The sequence below is a fragment of the Saccopteryx leptura genome, chromosome 5 (genome assembly GCF_036850995.1).
Source record: "Saccopteryx leptura isolate mSacLep1 chromosome 5, mSacLep1_pri_phased_curated, whole genome shotgun sequence".
Taxonomy (NCBI): Eukaryota; Metazoa; Chordata; class Mammalia; order Chiroptera; family Emballonuridae; genus Saccopteryx; species Saccopteryx leptura.
This window is the reverse complement of record NC_089507.1, coordinates 9,382,072-9,408,139: the sequence shown is the minus strand read 5'-3', so window position 1 is coordinate 9,408,139 and position 26,068 is coordinate 9,382,072. Positions and strand designations below refer to the sequence as shown.

General features: G+C 44.7%; 1 protein-coding gene across 3 annotated transcripts in view; it reads right to left on the bottom strand.

The window, feature by feature from the left end:
• Positions 1-4,120: 4,120 nt before the first annotated feature.
• LOC136405509 (ADP-ribosyl cyclase/cyclic ADP-ribose hydrolase 1-like) overlaps positions 4,121-26,068 on the bottom strand; it is a 31,687-nt gene continuing 9,739 nt past the window's right edge. Inside the window, exons 2-8 of one of the 3 annotated variants that reach the window (XM_066384991.1) lie at positions 19,017-19,146; positions 16,375-16,510; positions 14,073-14,158; positions 11,248-11,321; positions 5,949-6,041; positions 5,519-5,605; positions 4,121-4,512 (exon numbers count right to left, since the gene is read on the bottom strand). In XM_066384991.1, coding sequence (XP_066241088.1) covers positions 4,449-4,512; positions 5,519-5,605; positions 5,949-6,041; positions 11,248-11,321; positions 14,073-14,158; positions 16,375-16,510; positions 19,017-19,146 — 670 coding nt within the window. In that variant the 3' untranslated portion in view covers positions 4,121-4,448. The remainder of the gene's footprint in view (positions 4,513-5,518; positions 5,606-5,948; positions 6,042-11,247; positions 11,322-14,072; positions 14,159-16,374; positions 16,511-19,016; positions 19,147-26,068) is intronic. The other 2 variants (XM_066384992.1, XM_066384993.1) reach the window with 2 other exon arrangements.

Here is a 26,068-nt window from a genome sequence, read left to right as displayed (position 1 = left end):
TCTATTTGGTTGATATCCTCACCCAGAGTGTGGGGCATCTACTGCTGTGGCCAGAGGCTCTTTCCAGTGGGACTCTAATGGCTCTTCCTCTCATTCAGAGAAAATGAGTGAGATATATTTATCATGTTCATGTGAGTTGTAGATAGCTTAAGAGAAAAAAAAATGTATTCTTGTTTTTTTTTTAATTTGGAAAACAAGACATTGAAAAAAAAAGCAACATCGTTCAGAGGCAGAAAAAGACCACAGGTCTGTGGTGGCCTGGACGACCCACCCAGCCAGGCCCCCTCCCTTCCCTGACACTGGTACCCCGTCCCGGGTCCTCACTGGCCCTGGACATGCAGGGCCTTTGCTTCCACTGCTCCTTCTGCCCGAAGTGCTCTGCCCACGATGTCAGCTCGGCTGGTCCCTCCACAGTGTCCTCTTCCCCGGGACTCCTATTGGGACCTTCCTATTTAAAACAATAAACCCCAGCCCAGCATTCTGTATTTCTTCCCTGCTATATTTTTTTCTAGAATCTGCCATTTCCTTCTTTATGTAAACTTTTGATTGTTTACTTAGAATGTGCACTTCAATAAGGCATGGAGTTTTGTCTATTTGCTGAAAGATTCTTGTACCTAGAATACTGCCTGGAACACACACACAATAATATCTGTGGAACCAATTAATGATTGAAGTGTATATTTGATCATACATCTCTTGTCAAAGTTTTATTATCCTTCACTTAATCCCCATTGCTCTAAGGACAAAATTGAAGCTCCTTAGCACCTTTAAAAATGGAAGCAATTTGCTTTCTGGTCTTACAGAAACCACCTCCCCCCCACTGCCACATTGCCATAAGTTTTTACGATTGTTATAAGAGGTACTAGTATGATTGGTGAAAAATAAGAAATGCCGATTTTATGTGTTGTGATGAGAAAAGAGAGACAAGAAAACCATCGTAACGTTACTACAGAAATAGTGAGTCTTGGTCCTGGCCAGTTGCCTCAGTGGTAGAGCGATGGCCCCGTGTCTGGATAGCCCAGGTTCAACTTTCAGTGTGGGCACACAGGAGAAGTGAGAATGTGCTCTGTCTCTCTCCCCCTCTCTTATCTATCTCTCTTCCCCTCCTGCATCCATGGATCAATTTGTTCCAGCAATTTGCCATCCTGCACATCCCACTGAGAATGGTTCCCTGGAGCCTTTGTCTCAGGCACTAGAAACAGCTCGGTTGCAGAGCAATGACCCTCGATTGGCAGAGCATCACCAGCAGGGGGCTTGACAAGTGGATGCACATCTAAGCTCATGAGGGAGTCTGTCTCTCTGTATCTCCTCTTCTCACTTAAAAACAAAAAAGAGATAGAATGTCATATACATGTATTGTTCATTCTGCCTAACATTCCTCCCTTTCTGCACTAGCATGGCCTTTCTTTTGAAGAATTGTTTCTCTTCTACTGAATAGAAAAAAAAATTGCCAACTGAGAAAGGGGAAGAATCACCGTTGGAAATAAAAGGAATTGAATGAATAATTTCAAGGGAAATAGAGATAGTCAACAGGATCTCAGAGAGAAAGGAAAAGAGTACTTGCAGACATTACAAGTGTCAATGGAAACCGGAACTGGTGAGAAGTTCCCGGGAAGGCTACTCTGGAAACTGAACTGACTATGAAGTAGCGTTCAGAAAGGGGGATTTGTTCTTGCACAGAATCACTGATCACAACTGGAGGGAACAGGTACATCCAGCACATCGTGGCTTCTGATTTCATGCTACTAAAGTTATCTGCACACATTTGTTCACTGTCACCACAGTGCTGTGCTCTGGTCATGAGGCAGGGCTTGGATTTACAGTGCCAATTCAAGGGTTAGTTACTGAACTTACAGGGGGCTGAAGAATGACAATTTTAATTCTTAGATTTTATGGTGGGGGGCATGTGGACATTATTCTGATACCATTTAACATCCAATTTCAGATCGGATTCAGCTGTAATGGAAGGTCTCAGGAGGGTCCCTACCCAGTCCTCTCACATGGACACGTCCTAGCCGTCCAAGACCATGGAAACCTTGAGTGGCTGACCGTGCTGATGGTCAGAGGGCCATACCTTACCTCCTTCTCCATTTCTCCCAGGACTCAGATTCTCAACCAAGTAGGTTGGCAAGGAATTTCCTCTGAAATAAAAACAGGTTCCAATCTTTTTTTTTTAAATTTAGAAACCCAACGTTAATAGAGTTCTTCTTAAGAATCAACTATTAGTCTGAGATACATCTTTCTATCATCTTAATTAATGCTCAAAACAATGCAGAGATAGGCACTACCATTACCCCATTTCACAGGAAGAAGAACAGAGCTCTGTTCTGGTATGTTCCCTGTGCATCAGGAGTCTCTGGGCAGCCGTGAGCCCGGGCTGGGCACAGGGGCAGGTGCCATGCTTCATTCGCCATCTACTATGACAGGTGCACCAACTACTTAGTTACTTCCGCTCCCTGAAACAGCAGTGGCCACTTCTCACAAGACAAAGTAACAGCTGAGAATCCTTAGAACAAGAACAACTTTTCTGCCTGACAAGTCCATGAAATAGTTTTAAATGTTGTTCTTGACTGGGAGGCTTCCAAACTTTTATTGGGCTTATGGGGAACCTGGAAGCTTTTGATTATCCCAGGAAAATTGATTTCTGGCTTGAGTGGTCCTCTGTGCTTCCCCGGAGGTCACTGGGGGACACACAAGTGAAGTGCCTGGTACCATGTATGATAGTATCTCTCAGCAGGTCCACTTTTGGCATCAAGACTTTAAACATTTCACATGTGTGCACCTTGCTAAGAATCTCACGTTTCACCGTGCCATCCGATAGACTCCGGGAAGGCTCAGGGCGAGGTTTCTTAATACAGAACAAAGGTGTGTTCTGTAATTATCAATTAAAAGCAAAAAGCATTGATCCTCTATTGATGACTCAAGGGATTAAGAGGAGTTAAGTGAGAATTTTGGGGTCTTCCACAGACTATAAATTTACTCTTTTGGGTGATCTCCTCCACCCACAACACGTGCTCAGGACAACATCCCATGGTCCGTCCAGCTGCCTGTGTCACTTGATCCTGGGGTAGGGGGAGGGGAAAGGACCCTCTGCCTTGGGCAACCCATCACCCACTTATTCAATTCTTTCATCAATGCCAGAGGCGACTGCTGTAGGATTTTCCAGCTGTATTGAGGTCTGATTGACGTACAAATATACATTTAAGGTGTACGATGTGATATTTTAGTATCTGTACGCACTGTGAAATGGTTACCACAATTTAGATACATAACACGTCCACCACCTCACATGGTTACCTCCCTGTGTGTGTGGTAAGGACACCGAGACCGCCTCTCCTAGCAGAACCCGCTGTCCAGTGCTATCCTGTTAACTGTCATCATCATGGTTCTTTGAGAGAAAAATGGGAGTGATAACCCCCAAGCAAGACTGACCAAGAGAATAAGAGAAGTGGACAATCTGAACTGCCAGTGTCAGGAGCGACACCAGTTTTACAGCCCCCTCCTTCTGTGGGACAGTGAGCAGCAGGACCAGGACCAAGAGGAAGAGGAGGAACAAATGTATCTGTTTTGAAGCCATCCAGAAAAAAACACATTCTAGATTCAGTTGCATTCAATTTAATCCAACAGGCACTCATTGGAAGAGAGCATAAGGCAGTGTTGGCTGGTGTTATAGGAATAGAAAGAGAAAGCGCATGACCTTGAGAGTCAGACAAAGCTGAGTTCAAACTCAGCCTCTACCTTAAACTCTATGTATGACTTTAGTCGAATTATATACGCTCTCTTCCATCTTCTCCTCTATCAAGTGGGGGATCAAAACATCAACCCATTGAGATGTTAGACGTAAGCAAACAAGTGAAAGGATAACTTATATCCTACAGAGTATCTTCCCGAGATGACCCATAACCACAGCAGGATAGCTTATCTGTAGAAAGGGCACAAAGATAAATCCTGAGATGCGGTGATTCATCTGGAAATGAATCACGTTTTCTGAAGACCGTGGGCATCTGCCTTTCTTTACTGGCCTGTTCCAATAAGAGAGCTCGATGTGCTCATTCCTCAATGGAAGGGTGCTGGCAACATATAGACAACACAGAAGTATCATGTGAACATTAAAATGAGGTAACATAAGAGAGCATTTAAGATCTAGCTCTCCAGCATATATCTTTATTTTGCCTGAAATCCACTCTTACAAAAAAATTTTTAAAAACAGGTTAATAAAAAATTGCCATTCTGTTAGATAATAATCTTTTCTTGAATATTAACAAATGAAAATAAAAACTGTGCCAGTAGCTCGAGTTATTGTAAAGACTTTGAGAGGAAAAGCTCCCGTTTCCGGTACCGACGTGATGACGGAGGGTCCCCGGGGCCCTCAGGTCCCCTCCAGCGCATCCCTGCATCACAGCCAGGTCGCCGAGGGCTCGCGGACCTGAAACCTCCGTGCAGGTGGCTCACGCTGCAGAACTGCAGAGCGCGTGCTCAGGGCTCTTCACACACTGAAGCAGCTTGATGGGCCTGTGACAAGAAAGCAAAGAAGGGGATTGAGAGGCCGTCCAAGTCATCGACAGTTCAGTTTCCTCCCCTGCAGGACAGCATGGAGAAGGAGCCAGGCACCCAGGACTGAATGACTTCAAGGGCGGCCCCGTGTAGTTTCATTTGACCCGCAGAGTAAATACTGAGGAGAACTGGCTGATGCTCAGATGTGGGATGGAAATGAATGTCTGGCTCTAACAGGGCAGAGATAGGGGCTATGGATGTCGCTGATGACCAAGAAGCAGCACCCTGAGAAAGGACCCCCACATTTTCTTCAGAAGGCCACTGGCTGAGAACACCTCTGGGTCAGGCAGTGGGTGGGAAGGAGAGGGAACAGAGATCGCCATAGGTCACCATCCCAGATCACCATCAGGGCCCAAGGGAAAATGGCTGCAGATGGACACATGGCTATTTCTTCTCCAAGAACAAATCGACTTTGGCCAGTGGCTCAGTGATGCAGGGGTCCCCAAACTTTTTACACAGGGGGCCAGTTCACTGTCCCTCAGACCGTTGGAGGGCCACCACATGCAGTGCTCCTCTCACTGACCACCAATGAAAGAGGTGCCCCTTCCGGAAGTGCGGCGGGAGCCGGATAACTGGCCTCAGGGGGCTGCATGCGGCCCACGGGCCATAGTTTGGGGACGCTTGGAATAGAGTATCAGCCCGGTATATGGATGCCCTAAGTATGGTATCCTGTCAGGGCACCTAGAGGTAGCCACCATCTGCTTCTCACCCCTTCTTTGCTCCATTCCCTCCCTCTTCCCCTGTCACAGCCAGAGGATGAGTTGGTTTGAGCGTGTCCCTGGGCACCGAGGATGGCTCCTGTGGAGCACATCAGTCTCAGGCACTGGAAATAGCTCGGTACTCGAGCATTGGCCCCAGATGGAGCTGCCGGGTAGATCCCGGTGGGGATGCACATGGGAATCTGTCTATCTCCCCTCCTCTCACCTAAAAACAAACAAAAACAAAAGAAAATCTAATCGATTACCAGTAGTCATCCTGGCAGGTAAATGTAATATTCCTTCTGTTTAAAATCAATTTCAGATCATTTATGGAGGGACTCGAGCAGGAATGACTGGGAAAGAAAGGAGAAGGTGTTAGTATAACAGGGCGTGCGATCATTCTCTGAGTCAGTCTGTGCGCTAGGTAGCAGGCCTTGCTCTAAGCCCTGGGATAAAGGGAGCACTGGTCATTTCTGAGAGTTCACAGGCCAGCAGGGAAGTGGAAGGTGCTGACTAGGTGGATACCTTCTAGGGAAATACAATTGAGAGGCCGTTGGAATGGGCTGAATGTAGAGTAAGACCCTACTCATTTCCTGAGCCAGTCTTTCCTCACTGCATTCTTGTGACTGTGGGTTCTCTTGTGGACTCTCCTACAGTGACCCTAAGAACATATGGGTGCGAGGCAGGAACACGTACCTATGTGCTCCGTCAAGGTTATGCATCACCCAGGCTTGTAATATAGGAACCCTCAGGGGATTCAAGTTGTGGGTTTCCACACCTCCGAAAGTGCTAAGATGGAAGAGACAAGGAACACTGTCAGCCACAAACTAAATCGTTCAGGCAACCCCACCCCTTTGAAAAGGAAGCAGGCAGGGTGCCATCAGATAGAACCCACCCTCTGGAACTGATGCCACCTCTCCTCATTCGGCATGACCCTCATTGAATAAGATCCTCAAAATAAAACTCTGAATCTGAACCTTGATGTTGAGTTTAATTCATTGCTTTTCCAAGAGTGGGCCTTTGATCAACATAATGACATTGGCTGGGAGCTGGTGGAATGACAGCACCAGAGTCCCCAACCGCCGCTGAGCCAGACTCTGCAGCCATACAAGCCCAGGTGACCCACACACTCAGCAAGCGGGACACAGCTCTTCCAGACCCTGGTGTCCTGCTCTGACCCCACACTGACCTCTTCCCCATTGGCCTTCACACCTGCCACTCCTGCAGCCGGTACTTAGGTCCCTCCCACCAGATGATGAAATCCACAATGTTAGCACCTTCAACCCAAAGCCCACAAGGTTGTGGTCAAAGAAGAAGGCGAAAGAACACATGTATCCTCGCAGAGTTAAATATTAAAACAAGAGAAAGGGAAACTGAATTTGGAGCACGTGGAGTGTCCTTCCTCTCAGTCCTGCCCTGCCCAGGGAAGGATTCAGGAACAAGGACGAAAAAGGTCACCCACGTGGCAAACACTGAGTACAGTACAGAGATGCAGTTTCCTTCCTCCAATAGTGACATAACCCCAATTTTGATTTAACTTGAAACACACCCTTGCTTAAGTCACTTACCTACCTTAACACAGTTCTAAAATCATAATCTGGAACATAAAAGCACAATTAAGCCAAAGAAAAAGGACACAAACATACTGTACTGCACACTGTACGGTGTATCCTTCCACCGCGGGAAACCATAGTTCGCCCACGTAGTCTGTAAGGACGACGCTAACAGCGTAAGCCGAAACACTCGCGTCTCAATTTTTTAAAGCTTTTATGGCAGTGAGCATCAGAAACTCCCAACGTCCTATGTCGAGGCTGTTGTACCTCGAGGACACCCTGCGTAGACGGCAGCAGAGACCAAAGGCGTTGGTGTTCCCGGGGTGTGGATTAAATGAGAGGAAAATAGCTGAGACTCACCGAGCACTTACTGTTTGTCACGCACAGAGCTCAGCATCTGTCACACCTTATCTCAGTTAATCTTCATTACCTACCACCCTGCACGTGCTCAGTAAAGGGTTCAAGGAGGTTAGGGACTCCGCCTGGCTTGTGGGGGTGCAGTGGATAAAGCGTCCACCTGGAACACTGAGGTTGCCAGTTAGAAATCCTGGGCTTCCCTGGTCAAGGCACATTGGACGAGCAATCAATGAACAGCTAAAGAGAAGCAACTAGGAGTTGATACTTCTCACTCCACCCTCTTCTCTCTCTCCTTTCTCTGTAAAATCACTAAATAAAATATTTGTGTATGTGTGTGAGAGTCAGAAAGAGACATAGAGAGGGACATATGGGGACAGACAGGAAGAAAGAGAGATGAGAAACATCAATTCTTCATTGCAGCAACCTTAGTTGTTCATTGATTGCTTTCCATATGTGCCTTAACTGGGAAGCTACAGCAGACCGAGTGACCCCTTCCTCGAGCCAGCAACCTTGGGCTCACATTGGTGAGCCTTGCTCAAACCAGATGAGCCCGCACTCAAGCTGGCAACCTCAGGGTTTCAAACCTGTGTCCTTTGTGTCCCAGTCCAATGCTCTATCCACTGCGCCACCACCTGGTCAGGCTAAATAAAATCTTAAAAAAAACAAGAAGTTAAATACCCTGCATAGAGTCACATATGTCATATGTGAGGACCTCTGCAGTGTTGGTTTTAACTAAATTGCTGACAACACCTGCAAAGAGATAATGAAGGTCAAGAGCCAGCACAGGTCCTGATGTCCCCATAGCAGCTGTAGTGCTGGACTGGGACTCACATGTCCACGGAGGAGAGAGGGGTCCAAGGACAGACCTCTTATACAGACAGAAGGAGGGAGGGGGCAGGACAGATGGGGGGACAGCCGGAACAAAGGCAGGAAACAGCCAGTGTGGAATGTACTGGAGGCCTGAGCTGAGAAAATGCCTCCAGGCCTCGAAAAGTCTAGATCAGTGTTTCCCAACATGGGGCCCACGCCCCACAGGGGGGCAATTCAATAGTTAAGGAGGAAATTTGAAAATGGACTCTACACGATTTTAACTCTTTCACCCTGGGGCCATTTAAATGCAATGCTAGGTATCGGTGCCAAATTTAACAAAAAATGCAATTCTTAAATAGTTGCGGTAAATAATTATTAAGTATAATTTCGTTTGACGAGACCAAAATATCAACTGGGTGATTGGCGTCGTCAAGTAAACTTCGTCCTGGGTTCACCGTGGAGCATGCCGTCTGCCGCGGGGAACCCCGGATGTTTTAAAAACTCGCTAAACAACGCAGTTATTCTCATCTAATTGGCCCATCGCAACTTCTGTAGTGTTTCACATCATTCAGTTGGTGTTAATGTGAAATAAGTGTCAGTCAAAACTGTTGTAAAAGCTCGTTGATTTAATAAATATACATATATATATTGTATAGATATAATTGGTAAGTATTTTATTTTATTTTTATCAATATTAAACTCTTTATTAAGTACTTCTTGCATTGGGGCTAGAAAGCAATAATATTTTATAAATATTATTGGGCTATAATAGTGCATGCACGACAATTTTAATTTTAGAAGCATAACTTTCCAGAAAATTTTGTCAAGTGGAAAAATATAGATACCTTTTGATTTGCGGTGGTAGTGTAGTAAATGTGTTATATACATTTAAATAAATATGAATTTTTAGTATACGTTTACTCTATGTCACATTGAATATATTTTAACACATATTTTAATATTAGTTTTTAATTGATCTTATTTTTATTTCTTATAGCCCATAGTAAAATGAGTGGTGCAAGCAAGAAAAAAACTCGTCAATATTTGGAGGAATATTTAAAATTTGGGTTCATACTCGCTGTTCACGATGAGCGGATTCCTTTTTGTCTTTTATGCCAGCAATGCTTGACCAACGAATCAATGAAACGAGGTAGTCTTGAGGCGCATTTGAAGGCGAAACATAGTGCTCATATTAATTCAGATTTGAGTTACTTTAAAACTTTAAAGAAAAATTTTGAAAAAAGAACAACATTAAAGTCTCTATTTACTGCTCATACTTCAACTAATAATCGTGTTCTTGAGGCTAGTTATCAAATTTCTTTATTCGTCACTAAAACTGGAGAAAATCACACTATAGGAGAGAATTTAATAAAACCGTCAATATCAGCATTTCTTAAAACGGTTCTTGAAAAAGATGACAAAGATGTAAAAGCTATGCCACTCAGTAACAATTCTGTTAGCAGAAGAATAGACGAAATGAGTGAGGATATTGAAAAACAACTTATTGAAAAGCTGAAAACAAGAAAATTCTCCTTGCAAATGGATGAATCAACTTTGAGAGTGAGGCAGTATTGATAACTTACGTAAGATATATTGATAAAGGACATTTTGCTGAAGAAATGTTGTTCTCTAAAAGATCAGAAAGCACCACTACCTCCAAAGATATATATATAATAAGCTAAAAAAACTACTTAGATGTCAATGATATACCAATGAAAAATATAACATCTTGTGCTGTAGATGGTGCTCCCAATATGTTGGGCAAGAAAAATGGCTGCTTAAAATTGATGAAAGATGCGAATCCAGAAATGATTCTTGTGCATTGTATTATTCATAGGGAAAACTTGGTAGCTAAAAACATCTCGCCTGTTCTGAATGAAGTATTACATACAGTAATAAAGTGTGTTAATGCTATTAAAGCTAGTGCCAAATGTGAGCGTCTTTTCAAGCTATTTTGTGAAGAACAAAATGAAGACCATGTGAGACTTTTACTTCATACTGAAGTAAGATGGCTATCTAAAGGAAACTGTTTGAAAAGATTTATGGAACTGTTTGATACTCTTAGTGATTTTTTAAGCGACAAACCTGAAATGAAGTATCTGTTAACAATAGATGGTAAAGCATTTGTGAGTTATAGCTGATATCTTTGAAAAACTAAATATATTAAATAAGCAACTTCAAGGAACAAATAAAACTCTTGTCGATGCAAAAGCAAAGAGATTTGGTTTCATTACCAATATTGAGTTATGTCAGAAACATATGAACAACAAAAACTTTAAACAGTTTCATTGGCTCCAAAAATGTGAAGTAACTGATACCACTTTACTTGTTATTGTCAATCATTTGAATATTCTATCGGCTGATTTAAAAGAAAGATTTTCTGATTTAAAACAAATTGATTTCCCAACATGGATGATGCAGCCAATGTTAGTGGATTTGTCTGATATATCAAATATGCAGTATCAAGAAGAACTCGCAGAATTGCAAAATGATGAGTCAGTTAAAGCTTTATTTAATATCAAAGGAGCAATGGCATGGCTTTGTGAGGAAACAGAAATCAAATACCCAAATTCAACCAAATGTGCAAGAAAACTATTGCTACCGTTTCCATCTTCATTTTTAGCTGAATGTGGATTTAGTGCTGTAAATGATTTACTGGTAAAAAAAAGAAATCGGCTGGATATAACACAACGTGGAGACTTGAGACTAAAGCTAACCAAATTGGAACCTAATATAAAATCTCTGTGCAGCAAGCATCAAGCTCAAGGATCACACTAAATTAAAATAATCAATTAATATAGAAAAATCTGTATTAAAATTATTTGGAATTTAGATTTCTGTTTTTCATTATATGTTTTGAAATTTTACTTACTGTGTTTTGTTAACAATTTCATAGTGATTTCTTCCTAGAACCTATCATTTATGTTTACTAAGTGAACAAATCAATTTTTTAATGTTAAAAATTATGTATGTTACATAGGTGGGGACATAAAAATTTTAGAAAGGTTAAGGTGGGGCATGGCACAAAAAAGGTTGGGAAACACTGGTCTAGACGGAGCTGGACACAGCATGAGCACCATTAGGACCCTCAGAGAATTGCACGCAGCGGAGAAAACGGACAAAAACATTCACTTAGAAAGACAAATCTCTCCAAAGAATACAAAAATACTATCTTTTTTAACCCAAATTTTCTGTACTGACCTCAAACATGAGAATTCTGTTTCTGTAGATGAAATATGCAATAGGAGGCAAATAGAACACAAAGAAATCAGTACCTGTTTTTATCAAAGGTGTTACTGATGGACCCATTGAGCACCACCTGGACCACACCACAGGCATTTTCTGCAAACTTAAAACAAAAAGAGAAAGGCAACAATATGTCAGCACACAAACTTCATCGGCACACCCCAGCGGCGGCCCCCAAAGCAGCTCTCAGCACGAGCTGGGGGAGGGGACAGACTGTGTGGTTCCAGCTCAGGACGCCGGGAGGATGTGCTTCCAGCACAAACCCTGGAGGTTCCGCTTCACAAGAGAGTTCTGGAAGCAGGTGCTCTGCCCTGTGTCTGCACAAGGAAGTTCAACACCACTGCTACTCAACCGCTGCTCAGAAGTCAGCGTGCAGACGAGGAAGAGGAGCATCGCAGCAGGAGGGAGATGAAGGGGCTTCTTTAGTGTCATAAACTGTAGACACCGCACATTTAATGTAGGGTGCAGGACAGAGGATTCAGGGGTAAGGGAAATGGGGACACCACGAAAGGGACACTGAGGCCTGCACAGACACAAGGAGAAATGGGGAATGAATGAATGAATACATGAATGAATGAATATTAAGCAAGCAGACATTCAGCCGGACCCTTTGCTAGGCGCTGCAGAAGACACAGTGAACAGAACAACGGAATCTACATGTTTCCGCCAGGATGCCCGTCCGCGGGGATCAACTCAGGTCCCCTTCTCACTCTGTCCGGCCATCTCACAAGGGAGGATGAGCTTCCTGCGGGTGTGGCCACGACACGAGAGCTCCTTGAGAGCAGTGAGCCCGGCTGTCCTGCTGCCACTCAGCCCTGGGGCCTGGACACCAATGCGTGGCACAGAGTGGGCGCCCCTGGAAACCTGTGAAGGGAGGAAGGACGGGAAAGAGGAAGCAAGAAGCCCAAACCCTCCGTGATGCAGGTGAGGAAAGAAATAGCGTGAACACAGCAGAGGGCAACACAAGCTGAAGGGTGGGTAGGATTCCCCTGGTAGAGGCTTTCCCCTGGCTCAGACCAAGGTCCAGTCCGGCGTAGCTCACAGTGGTAGGGTGCACCTGCGATCACCTCACCACTGAGCTCCTACGACCTAGGACAGTGTGGGGAACACACACAGGTGCTTGTCATATAAAATATGGCTCGGCTTTAAAAGCTATAGGCAACAACACTGCCCCAAAACATATCATAGAGCAGGGGTCCCCAAACTTTTTACACAGGGGGCCAGTTCACTGTCCCTCAGACCGTTGGAGGGCCGGACTATAAAAAAAACAACAACTATGAACAAATCCCTATGCACACTGCACATATCTTATTTTAAAGTAAAAAAACAAAACGGGAACAAATACAATATTTAAAATAAAGAACAAGTAAATTTAAATCAACAAACTGACCAGTATTTCAGTGGGAACTATGGGCCTGCTTTTGGCTAATGGGATGGTCAATGTGCTCCTCTCACTGACCACCAATGAAAGAGGTGCCCCTTCCGGAAGTGCAGTAGGGGCCGGATAAATGGCCTCAGGGGGCCGCATGCGGCCCGCAGGCCGTAGTTTGGGGACCCCTATCATAGAGTGATAAAACACACTTTTCTCAGAAAGAGCAAGAAACTTTTCTCAAAAACAAAACTAAACCATCCCTCTGATTGTTAGCAGTGCGTAGTAGGTGCTCAACAAGTATTGGCTAAAGCAGCGGTTCTCAACCTGTGGGTCGTGACCCACAGGTTGAGAACCGCTGGGCTAAAGAAACGCATTCTCAGTGAACATGATAGTGGTGTCTTGTTTAAACATGGAGGTAGCCCTAGGGGACAGGTGTTAATTTCATCCCCACGTGACAAATGAGGACTCTGAGGGTCAGACGGTGATTAAAGACTCTGTCCGAGTTGGAATGGTCTCCTTATGTCCAATAACAGGCGACCACCTTGACCCTACAGGGTTTTCCTGAGTCTCCTTACGGAGGGTGGGGCTCTCTCTCCTTCCTACCCCACTGACCCTGGATGAGACCCTTAACCTCTGGGTCTTCCTTTCTTCACTAGTAGCCTTTCCTCAGCACCCATTGTGAGGACTAAATAGGATGACGTAGGTGAAGACCCAGCCCAGGACTTGTCATAAATGGGCAATTGCTGCTGCTCCTCAGTGTCTACATTTAATCTGGAGAATTATAAGAAGTGTAGTTCCACCTCCCCCCTCATTTTCCTCTTTTCACTTCTTTTTTCTTCTTTTCTTTTCTTTCCCTAGTCCACTTGCATGCAAAAGAGTGACATAAGAAAAATTAAAACACACTATAGCCGCTTAGAGTGAAGTCAGGAACAGAGGGGGGCGAGGAAGACGGTGAGTATTTCCCAGCCGGGACTGCGGACTGCTGAGGGACAGCGTGGGGCCGGCTCCCTGACCGCCGTGCACTGCGCGCACCCAGCACGCTGCGTACTTCCCTGCAGCCCGCTCTGTCACCTGGACATCGCTGTGACAGCACGGTGCCTACTTCAGGGGCTCCGGTGAGGATGAAAGATGTTAATCCATGAGCAGACCTGAGGACCGGGCCTGCTCACAGGGAGTGGGCTGCACTTGCAGCTGACTAGGACTCCTCAGGAATCACAGACAGTGCAATGCTGGGGCCAGAGGGTAAACCAAGCAGCAGATTCCTGGACGCCAGAGCCAAAAACTGGGTAAGAGCAAGGATTCTCCAGCCGCAGCCAGGGGCCCTCCATGCTGCCCTAAAAGTCTCTGTGAAAAACTTTGGAATGTACTCAGGAACATATTCCTCAGGACAGAATCCCAGAAAGAGTTCAAACCAACCACTGACTAGATGACCACTTGTTGCTTCGGTCTCCAAAAGTCTCGAATGTCACTTTTGGTACTTACCCTTTTGGACACCGTGTTCCAGAATACAGAAACGGTATTGTTTCTGCAGTCTTTCTTCCAGTGTGGACAAGACTCATAGTTCATTTCTAAAAGACACAGTTTATAGAAAATAATCAAAGTGGAAAATAAAAGCAGTAATTAAGCTCCGTTCTTCTCTGACAATTTAATTACAGTGGAGCCATTTTCCAATGACATCACTGCCAAGATGGAGGATGGAGAATGGAGAGGTCTTGACCCAATTTAACTGAGTGCCCTCTGATTCCCATCCAAGATCTTAGCTTGTCTTCCACATCCCTGTGGGAGACAGGCTGTAAGCTGACAAAGTCCTTACAGCCTAGAGTTTAGTTTTAAGACTAAGATCTTCCCACCCCCTTGACTGTAGTATGGTGGGAACTGGTGCACTCTTACGAGGATTCCCGTTTATGCCTCAGATGTGTGACTTTGTATCAAAGACTTCCTTATTTGCATAATAAAGCAGACCGGGACTTTGCTTTAGCTCTTACAAGCTATGGGCTGTGCAGAGACCTCCCGATCTCATCCCTTTTCTCTTTGAGTCTATTTCTTCATTCTGCACCGTTCTCACTCAGGACCTGGACAAGGACTAGACACGCTGGTTCACAGTACATCCCAGACAGGAACACTGTGACCAGCTTTGAGTCACATTTCTGGGAAATTGCAGAAAACTCATCAGACACAGACAGGACCCCAAAGGTATCCCCTGTGCAGGAAAAACCAGAGATCACACTGGGCCCCTCTAATCCTACCTCTCTCCTGTTAACGGCTCCCCCTCCTCCCTCAGCCCCACACGGTGGGCTCAGAGGGCTCGGAGTCTCCACACTCTCCCATCGAGACAGGCTCAGGCTGCCTGAGACACAGCAGCACAGAGCGTGCGTGCCTGTGCCTAATTTCCATGTCACTTCTCTCAGGGACACTGCCTTAACAAACAGTTTTTAGTTATTTTTGACATATCATTGGCAAATGAGATTTTAAATATTTAAGATGCACAATGTGATGACTTGATGTACGTATATTCACTGTGAAAAGTTTTCCCCATGTGCAGTTAATTAGCACACCCACCACCTCACAGATTTCTCTTGTGTGCATGTGCGCGTGTCTGTGAGAGAGCACACGGGTCCTACGCTCAGATCATTCCCGTCACGCTCCTACGGTGCGTCCGCTACAGTCACCGCGCTGTGCACAAGCTCAGACCTCACTCATCTTCTCAGTGAAAGTGTTGCCTCTACAGCCTGGCCCTGTCTCACCCACCCCTGCACCTGGCAAACTCTTTCCTACTTTCTTTCTATGAGTTTATTTATTTCATTTTACATTTTTAAATTTCACATACAAGTGACATTGTGCAGTATTTTCTTTCTCTGTCTGGCTTATTTCACTCAGCAAAATGCCCCCCCTATACACCTGTGTCTTTGGAAATAACAGGATTGCATTGCTTTTAAGGCTGAATGGTCTTTATTGTATATGCATATACCTATGCCTTATTTTCTACACTCACTGCATTTGACTGCCCAAACACCTGAGTGTTAAGTTCTGGGATAGAGAGATCAATTAGAAGCCCCGCATTCTGAGACCACGTGATTCAATGAATGGAATAAACTGGAGACAGATCAGCTGGGGCTGGGGCACTGGCAGCACCACTGGGAAGTTGGATGTTGAAGTTGATTTTGAAGGATGAAGAAGAGCCTGCAGACAGAGACAGAGGAAGGTGCTCCATGCAGAGAGCGCATGTGCAAAGGCACAGAGGTGTGGTAAAAGGTGTGGCAAAAGGTGTGCACATGAGGCCCTGGCCGGTTGGCTCAGCGGTAAAGCGTCCGCCTGGCGTGCAGGAGTCCTGGGTTCGATTCCCGGCCAGGGCACACAGGAGAAGTGCCCATCTGCTTCTCCCCCTCTCCTTCCTCTCTGTCTCTCTCTTCCCCTCCCGCAGCCGAGGCTCCATTGGAGCAAAGATGGCCCGGGCGCTGGGGATGGCTCTGTGGCCTCTGCCTCAGGTGCTAGAATGGCTCTGGATGAAACAGAGCAATGCCCCAGAGGGGCAGAACTTTCTTTCTATGCCGGGTGGATCCTGGTCGGGCTAATGCAGGAGTCTGTCTGACTGCCTCCCCGTTTCCAGCTTCAGAAAAATGAAAAAACAAAAAAGGTGTGCACATGAGCTGGGTCTAAGAATAGATGGCGTCAGGTGGGTACAGGGGCTCTGTCCTCCACACTGATCTTTCTGGGCCCCTAGGCGAGCTCAGAGCCCCTTCATCCCGCACATTGATGGACAGTCCCATCGGGCCCAGGTCCTCACCAGAGGAGCTCTCGTCCCCGCACCACGTGAGGCCGTCAGCGATGTACCCCAGCAGCGTGTCCTCCAGCGTGAACATGTCCCTCAGGATCCCTGTGTACTGATGTGCCAGCTCGCTGGATTTGCTCCACAAGACAGTCTAAGAACAAATAAGCACAAGCTGTTATTGAGATCAACTTAGTAAGCTGGGAAAACATCCACATCTCTTAAATGAAAGACAAACAGATAACAGAGTAAGTCACATATAGTCAGAGTGAGTGTTGTTCAGTGCATGGTTGGTGTGTGTGTGTGAGTGTGTGTGTGTTCTACGTCACAATGTAAAATGAGCTTATTATTGTGGGTGGCAGAAAAATAAAAAAACTCTGAAAGCTACAGATCAAAATGTTTTACTAAAGGCAGGATTGAAACACATCTGGAGGAGGCATGAGGAAGTAAAAAAATGTCTAAAGTTATTTGCAAGATAATTTTGTCTACATGCTACATCTTTTTTTGGAGAAGTGCTCTGTTTTAAAGAGAGCTCCATAGCCCCTGCTTCCTTTTCCAAAATTCCCATATCCCCACAAAAAAAATAAGGAAAGAAAGAGGGAGGGAGGGAGGAAGTGAGGGAGGGAAGGAGGGTGTGAGGGAGGGACGGATGGAGTGAGGGAGGGAGGAAAGAAGGAAGAAAAGAAAGAAAAGAAAGGAAAGAAGGAAGGAAGGGAGGAAGGGAGGGAGGGAGGGAAGGAGGAAGGAAAGAAAGTAAAGAAAAAGAAAGAAAGAAAGAGAGAGAAAGAAAGAGAAAGAGAGAAATAAAGAAAGAAAAGAAAAGAAAAAAAAGGAAAGAGAAATGAGGCTCTGTTCCATTGGTTCAGTGACATAGCATCCACCTGGTATGTGAAAGTCCCAGGCTCAATTCTTGATTAGGGCACACAAGAGAAGTGCCCATCTGCTTCTCCACTCCTCTCCTTTCTCTCTCTCTCTCTCTTTCCTCCCACAGCCATGGCCTGATTGGCTCAAGCAAGTTGGCTCCAGGCACTAAGGATGGCTCCATGGCCTCCACCTCAGGCGCTAAAAAATTACTCTGGTTGCAAATGGAGCAAAGGCCCCAGATGGGCAGAGCATCACCCCCTGGTGGGCTTGCTTGGTGGATCCAGATCGGGCACATGCAGGAGTCTGTCTCTGGCTCCCACTTCTCACTGAAAAAAAAAAGAAGAAAAGAGCAAATACAATGAGTTTTCTTCAGGGTGTTTTGCAAAGGCACAAAAAGCCAAATTTCAGTACACCCTTCAGCTCCATGGACCTTCTCATTTTGAATTGGAGGCCATGGTGCTGTGGTTGGAAGCCCAGGCCCCCGAGTCACGTGACCTCATGAAGTCCGGCGTCACTGCTTTGAGCTGCCTGACCTGGGACAACCACGGCATCGCAGAGCCCCACTGTCCCCGGCTGTAAAATGGTAACAGGAAGAACTGTAGGAAACTCCCGGGATGCGGAGATGCAATGAGACACTGTGAGTAAAGTGCCAGGTCCCGTGTGGGGGCTCAGCCCCTCCCTCGCACTGTACCCGGGAGTTCATTACACGGGGCTCTTCGCCGAGGGCCCTGTGCTTGTGCGCCCTGCAGGGGCCCCACGATAATCCCAGCTCTCTCCCGGTGGGAAGTCGGTGACTTGGGGCATGGTGCACTGTCCCTGTCTTGCCAACTTCAGAAAAGATTCACTCCAGGACAGACTCTCCCAGTATAATCAGTGCATTAGAACCCCGGCCTGTCTGGCTCCAAACCCTGTGCCATTTAACCAGTCACTTTCAAGATGGTCCAACCGGAGGATGCGCTGGTCCCTAAACTCCCCAGGGTGCCCTCTTCTCTCTGGTGGGATGGGCACGGAGTCACTGCCCTGCTTCTTCCACAGGACGGCAAACGCAAACGGGGTGTCATTGTGGTTGTGGTTGTTGTTGTATCACCGGAGGTCAGAGGAGGGCATTGTAATTATTGAGGTTGGGCTGGATTTGTTTGGGTTGGATTGGTTTCCTATTAAGTTTGTTTTGCCTGACTTGTTTTTTAGGGCTTTTTTTTTTGTATTTTTCTGAAATGAAAGTGGGTGGCAGGCAGACAGACAGACTCCTCCATGCCTACTGGGATCCACCCAGCAAGCCCACCAAGGGGCGATGCTCTGCCCATCTGGGGCATTGCTCCCTTGCAACTGGAGCCATTCTAGCGCCTGAGGCGGAGGCCATAAAGATGTCTTCAGCACCCGGATCAACACTGCTTTAATGGATCCTTGGCTGCGGGAAGAGAAGAGAGAGGCAGAGAGAAAGGAGAGGGGGAAGGGTGGAGAAGCAGATGGGCGCTTCTCCTGTGTGCCCTGGCCGGGAATCGAACCTGAACTTCCACATGCCTGGCTGACGCTCTACCCCTGAACCAGCCAGCTAGGGCTTGTTTTGCCTGATTTTTAACCAAGAGTCCTTCTCTGCTGTGTGCTCCCGTTTCTCTCTCTTACTCCCCTCTCCCGTCCTAAATCCCAGTCACATCTCGGTCTCCTGTTCACCCCACAGACTCACCCCTCCAACCACACCTACTCCTCTTCCTTCATCCTGGTCTACATTTGGTCCTGTGACCGCTTCTCTCTGACTTTCAGCCTCCGTGGACAAACCAAGAACCTGACCCGGTTACCTTGTGGCAGGGAACGCTTTGGTTGGTCAGCTCCATCAGCGGCTGGTAGTCTTGCTCCGTAGAGCCACAGGGATCCTTGGAAAGGAATGCATTCATGAACGCCTTCCTTATCTTGTGGCAGTCTTTATGTCTGTGAGATGAAACACGAGAAACAAAATAAATCATAAATAATGGGATTTCAAATCTATTCTTGGAGCATAATCACCCCCTCTCCCAAACACTCTCATGTAGGAAGCATTTACTGACTACCACGTAGTCCATGTATACAATCTCGCCTAATCTGTACAACACTTTTATTGGTGAGTATTACCGTTCCTGCCCTACAAAGTCCCTGCCCGCATGGAGCTCACCCTCTGGTTAGACAAACAGATAGAACACAGAGAAGCTGATAAGTTAAAAAATCAGCACAGATGACTGAGTCCACAGAAAATCGACAGGGCTGTGTGACAGCAGAAACCGAAGGACGGACCGCTGTGGGGAGGCGGGTCAGGAGCGCTCTCCCTGAGAGATCGTGTAAGCTGAGACCAAATGATGAGGAAAAGTGCACTCCAGACCAGGGTACTGCACATGCAAAGGCCCTGAGACGGAGAAGAACTGGCTGATTTGGTGGAATAAGGGACAAACCGCATCACTGTGGTGTAAAGAAACAAGGGTGGGGCAGTGTGCTGAGAAGTCAAGTCAGGGAAGAATCGAGAGGGAGATCATGTGGGCCTTTTGGACCAAAGAAAAGATTTCAAATTTTACTCTAGTTACAGTGGGAGGCCATTCGATGCTTTTAAGCATGAAAGTGACCTCATTTGAATTTGTGTTTGAATAATCTCTCTGGAAAATTCTGAACTGGCCCCACAGTGGAAGAAACATGTCTGAAATGGAAATTCTAACAGCAGGTCCCCTTCAAACATCTCCTGGTGGCTAGAAGGCCGGCAGGCCAGGAGGAACTGATAGGATTGTACAGGGTGCTGGAGAAGACAGCAGGTGGAACTTCCTTTGTGTACGTGTGTTAACACGTGAACAGAGCCCAGCACTCCCTCAGGGCAACGACGTGGGTTTCCACTGGGACAGTCCAGTCATCAGGGTCAGGACAAGCCCCAGCCTTTGCAGCAGGCTGTTCCTCAGAGAAACGAGGACCTCAGACCCCGGAGGGGTGACCGTTTCCCTACGTCACATGACAAGTTGAAGACCAGGACAGGGCACAGGTTTTCCCAGATGACAGGTACAGTGAATGGGTAAGAAGGGATGGGACAGAAAGCCTTAGGCTGTGACAGCTATGGCAATGGTGAAGGACCAGATATCCTTGGCAGCTAGTCCCATCTTGTATGCCGTCAGCTTACCTCAGGGTCATAACACCATGCTGTCATCTCTCTCCAAACCTACACCCTTCCCACAAGTAATTGTATCTCAGTTCCGTCAATAACGCGACATCACCATTACTGTGCTGCTCACCAGAGAGAGCTCAGAGACCTTCAGTCCTGTTTCTAAAGCACGAAGATCTCGAGGGTGATTACACTCACTCGGTGAATTTTCCTGCTGACAAGTCCTGCAGGACAGGTTGTCTTGTCCCAAAGAAAACAAGCAGGTTCATTCAGTTATTTCTCAAATTTGGTTACTGGAGTCAGCAGTGAAGGCCAAGACTGCCACCTTGTGATAGAGGTGAGTAATTAGTTTGACTCCCTGATTTTCTCAGCAGTCTTCAAATGAGAACACTCAGGCCAAAGGAAAGCTTAGAGCTCATCAATTCATTAAACTGGAAAATATTCACTGAGACTCTAGTATGTGCTAGGCACAGTTATTAACATGTGGGATACACCAGTAAACAAGCAGACAAAGATCCCTGTCCTTGTGGGAGTTTACATTCAATCAGAGTAAGGCTCAAACAAACAATAAATATGTTATAAAGTACCCTAGAGATATTTAAGTTCCATGGAAATAACTAAAAATAGAATAGGATAACTGTATCAAGAGCGACCAGTGGGTGGGGGTGGTGGTGGCCGTGTTTAGCATTAAACAGGGTGGACAGTAGACGACATGTGAGAAAAGAACTGGAGAAAGAGTAATTCTCAGTCATACAGACAGCTAAGGGAACAGCATTCTGGCCAGAAGGAACAGCCACAGCATAAGTCATGATGTCTAATATGTCCAAGGAAAGTTCAAGAGGCCAATGTGGCTGCAACAGAGTGAGCAAGGCGGAGAGTGGGAGCAAATGGACTCAGAAGGATAAGGATGGCAGCCTGAGCAGGACCTCATAAGCCTCTGTAAGGAACCTGTCCTCTACTCGTGGTGAACTGCGAACTGTGGAGCCGTGGAGAATTCTGTCACAGGAGGTATAGGAAGTCACTGACATGACAAAGGACTTCTCTGGTTGCTTTGTTGAGTGTGGTCTGAAAGAGGGAAAGGACAGGGGCAGGCAGAGCAGTCATCTGGGCAGGTGCTGATGGTCATTCGGACCAGTGTGGTAGCAGTGACGATGGTCAGAACTGGTAGATTCTAGATTCATTGTGAATTTCCTAAATGACTGGATGTTGGATGTTAGAGAACTAAGGAGTCAATGTAATTCCAAGGGGGATGAGGACCAGAGACGATGGAAGGATAGAATTGTTAACTGAAAGGAAGAGGGCATTAGGTGGAGGTGGCATTGATCAGGAGTTCAATTTGGGACACACTGAGATTTAAATGTCTGTTACACATGCAAGTGACACTGTGGAACAAACAGATGGGTATATGGAGCCTGATGTTCAGGAGATACAAAGCCATGAAACTACCCAAAGCGTCAAAAAGACAAAGAAAAAAAAGATGACACCAAGAACTGAGCCTTGAGACTTTCAACGTAAGAGGTTGGGAAAAGAAACCAGGAAAGACTGGAAAGGTACTTCCAGGGACACAGGACAAGAACAGAGAAGACTGAGTTACAGTGGGCACCAGGTGAAGAAAGTACATTAGGCAGGAAGACGTGATTGATGGTGTCAGATGCTCTTGTCTGGTCAAGAACGTGAAGACTGAGAACAGACCCTCTGAATTCTCACCAAGGAAGTCGTGTCGGGAGCTGTTTTCATTTGCAGATGCAAGGCCTATCTTTTTATCATTGAATCTGAGATTGTTGATTTTTCTTTTACACTTAATAATGTATATTGAGAATTTATTTGGGAAAGATCCTGGGAAAAACATACCTTAGTGAGTGTATCACTAAGAATGCAATATCCTGGAATGTATGCTCTCACGCTCCCTCCTCTCATCCCCATTTTAAGCCGGAACACATCTTCTCCTACAATATTAAGCAAGCCCGTTCCTTACTAATTATCTATTGGAATGGAGATTATCCTAAAACTACAAAGCAAACAAATTAGCAAAAGAAATTTAATGTCAAAGTCTGAATCATTCTGTGACAGTCATTTGTAACTCTTTACTTAATTTCTTATATTCATTAAAATCTATTTCCCATTATTAATAATATATGATTGTTACAACCATAAGCTTCTAAAGTACATTTATATTAATAAAATACAAGTTTATCTATTTTATATTTCCATCCTTTTGTTCAATAAATACAGCGTGCTTGCAAAGCACCAGAGTATTAGGTATCTAACTGAAAAAGTATAATTTACTTTATAGGAAAAAAAAACACAAGATAAAGATAAATTAAAATAAAACTTCAGTAACTTCTCCTTTTATTGTATTGGTAAAAATAAAAAAGTCAGAAAATTCCCCGAAATTTCAAAACAGCCTGTGTAGCAAAGTTATGGGGAAACAGAAACTCTCTTTGCCACAAGGAGAGAATTGTCTCATAAGGGGAAATTGGCTATGTTTTCTAAATTAAAAATGACTATTATAGTCTTTAAATTACCGATTCTACTTCCAGGATTCTATATTAAATGCACAGGATTTTAATGAAGCACGTTCTGTAATGTATTGCCAATGGTTTAAAACAATCTAAATGTCCATCACTATCAGTCTAGACATGGTTAAAAAAAAAGTCCATAAAATGGAATACTATGTAACCTAGAAGGAGACTACACCAATTATCCAGGTACATTGGTAATGGGGGGGGGGGGGTGAGACACAGAAGAGAGGATGTGTGTGTGAGTTGGGAGTGAATATAAACATATATATTCAGTCTGACCTGTGGTGGCACAGTGGATAAAGCATTGACCTGGAAATGCTGAGGTCGCTGGTTCAAAACCCTGGGCTTGCCTGGCCAAGGCACATATGGGAGTTGATGCTTCCAGCTCCTCCCCACCTTCTCTCTTTCTCTCTCCCTCTCTGTCTCTCTGTCTCTCCCTTTCTCTCTCCTCTCTAAAAAAAAATGAATAAATAAAATTAAAAAAAAAAAAAAGACTAAACCTTAAAAAAAAAAAAAACATATATATTCAAAGAACATTTCTGGAAAGATACAGGGAAAACAGATAGCATTATTTGCCTCGGAGAAAGAAGAAAAGGAAATTGAGGGAAGAGATATTTTTTTCATAACACTTTATTTCTTTAAAACTAGAAAAAGGATCTGTAATGAATATGGGAAAAAATTGTCTGTTAACACTGCATAAGGACTAGGTAGATATTTGTAATATTATCCATAGGTATTTTAGCATATTTGATACTTTCATCATTGAACAGTTTTTAATTTTAAAGTAGAAAAAAAAAAATGAGAGAGGATACTGACTGGGGAAGAAGGAATATGGAAGAGGGAGAAAAGGTCCCTTGAGTGGAAAGAACGAGGAAGACTAGACCTGGAGGAAACAGAAGTCCGTTCCCAGCCATAAATTGGTATGTTTATACCCTGGGGTTAAAAGGTTCCTTTAAAATATTATACTCAGAGTATTAAAATATGAAACCAAGTCCCCAAAATGAGATCACTTGATCAGCTGGAGTTTGTTCTATGTCTCAAACATTCCTTTTGGAATTCTAAATCTCTATGTCTTGGCCAAGTCCAATATGCCTTGGGTTCGTTTCAAATGTCCCTTAAAACCAAGCTTTACTAACTCCTTTAAAACATCCAAACACCAAATAGGTAGATAAGTTCTTACCATGCGAGTGTATCATGTTTGTTGCGTTCTAGTAGGAAGGGATAAACTGAGTTTAGCAATTGTTTTTCAAGAGGTAGATTATAGAAGAAATTGGAATTATGTTTATAAATGGCAATAGGTCGTCATATCTCATGGCTGAGTAGTAGTTCATTGTCTATCCGCACCACATCTTCTTTATCCAGTCCTCTACTCAGGGTGAGGCCGTCGCTGTAAGTGGGTACATACACTCCCTTTTTGTGAATCTCTTTACTTTTTTTAATATCGTGACATTCCCCACTATTTAGAATTTCACTTTGGGGTTATGTGGTCACTTTCTTCATTGACTTCAAAAACAAGGTTCTCGGCCCTGGCCAGTTGGCTCAGCGGTAGAGTGTTGGCCTGGCGTGTGGGGGACCCGGGCTTGATTCCCGGCCAGGGCACATAGGAGAAGCGCCCATTTGCTTCTCCACCCCCCCCCCTCTCCTTCCTCTCTGTCTCTCTCTTCCCCTCCCGCAGCCAAGGCTCCATTGGAGCAAAGATGGCCCGGGCACTGGGGATGGCTCCCTGGCCTCTGCCCCAGGCGCTAGAGTGGCTCTGGTCGCGGCAGAGCGACGCCCCGGAGGGGCAGAGCATCCCCCCTGGTGGGCGTGCCGGGTGGATTCCGGTCAGGCGCATGCGGGAGTCTATCTGACTGTCTCTCCCCGTTTCCAGCTTCAGAAAGAAAGAGAAAAAAAAACAAAAAAAACAAGGTTCTCATCATCTCCTTGTTCCAGAGTGAACATTTTCCAGTGATATTTTGTTGAAAAAGATGATCCCCAACTCCCCACTCAGATCTACATAATGCCATAGATTTTATCACCTCTCTCCTTCCAAACCCTTAGTCTTTGAAACACACAAACATACAAATACACAAAATCAATTTTTTTAAAACTTTTTAAAAATATTTTATTTAGAAAATGAAATTTAAAGGGGTGACATTGAACAATAAGAGTACATAGGTTTTGGGCAAACATTTTTAAATAATCTGAACTGTTGATTGTGTTGTCTGCACACAACCCAAAGTCAAATTATTTGCTCTCACCATATATTTGCTCTTCTTTACTCCAATCCCTTCTACTTCCTTCCTCCAACCCCTTTTCCCTGGTAACCACTTTTATCTATGTCCATGAGTCCCACTTATACATCCCACATATGTGTGAAATCATAGTTCTTAGCTTTTTCTGATTTACTTATTTCACTCAGTATAATGTTCTCAGGTTTCATTCATGTTGTCATAAATGGCGATATGTCATCATTTCTTATGGCTGAATACTAGTCCATTGTATATATGCACCACATTTTCCTTATCAAATCCTTTATCGAGGGACACTGGTTGTTTCTATGTCTTGGCCGCTGTGAATAATGCTGCAATGAACATAAATTAATTCTTGATTTCATCTATCCTTCAGTTCCTGTATCTATTCTTTCCACCATCTTTTGTTTAAAGGAAACCTTATCTTGGTAATTTCCTGATATTTCTAAGGCAATAATAAAAATGCCTGACCACATCTAAATTTATTTATCGCAAAAATACTCTTAACTAACCCATATTTAACTGAGTCACTGTATAAATTGACACTCCATTCTCTGTCTTTTACATAATCAAAAGGCTACTACTATTCTCTATACACCCAAGAACTTTCGTCTCTACTAACATGGCTTTTATTTACCTATTTGTTATGCTTGTTTTTTTATTTATTTATTTTAATTAACATGTACATAAGCAAACTGGATAACTGGAAAAAAGAAAAATCATTTTTGCTAAGCTGAATGTCTTATAAAAATGACCATAAGTGGGTTACTGAATTTGATATTAATAAACTGAATGACACGTACAGGTAATTGTAGAAATTTAGACATATTCTTTGCTTAGATGACTTCTCAGCCTGTCAAATGAGCCCAATGGCTTCCATCTTGAACCCCTTCCCATCCATCCCACCACTATCCCATTTTTAATCACCTTTCCAGAAAAACCCTTTGCAGGTGTCTATGTATTTAGTCTAATTCCCCTCCTCTTAT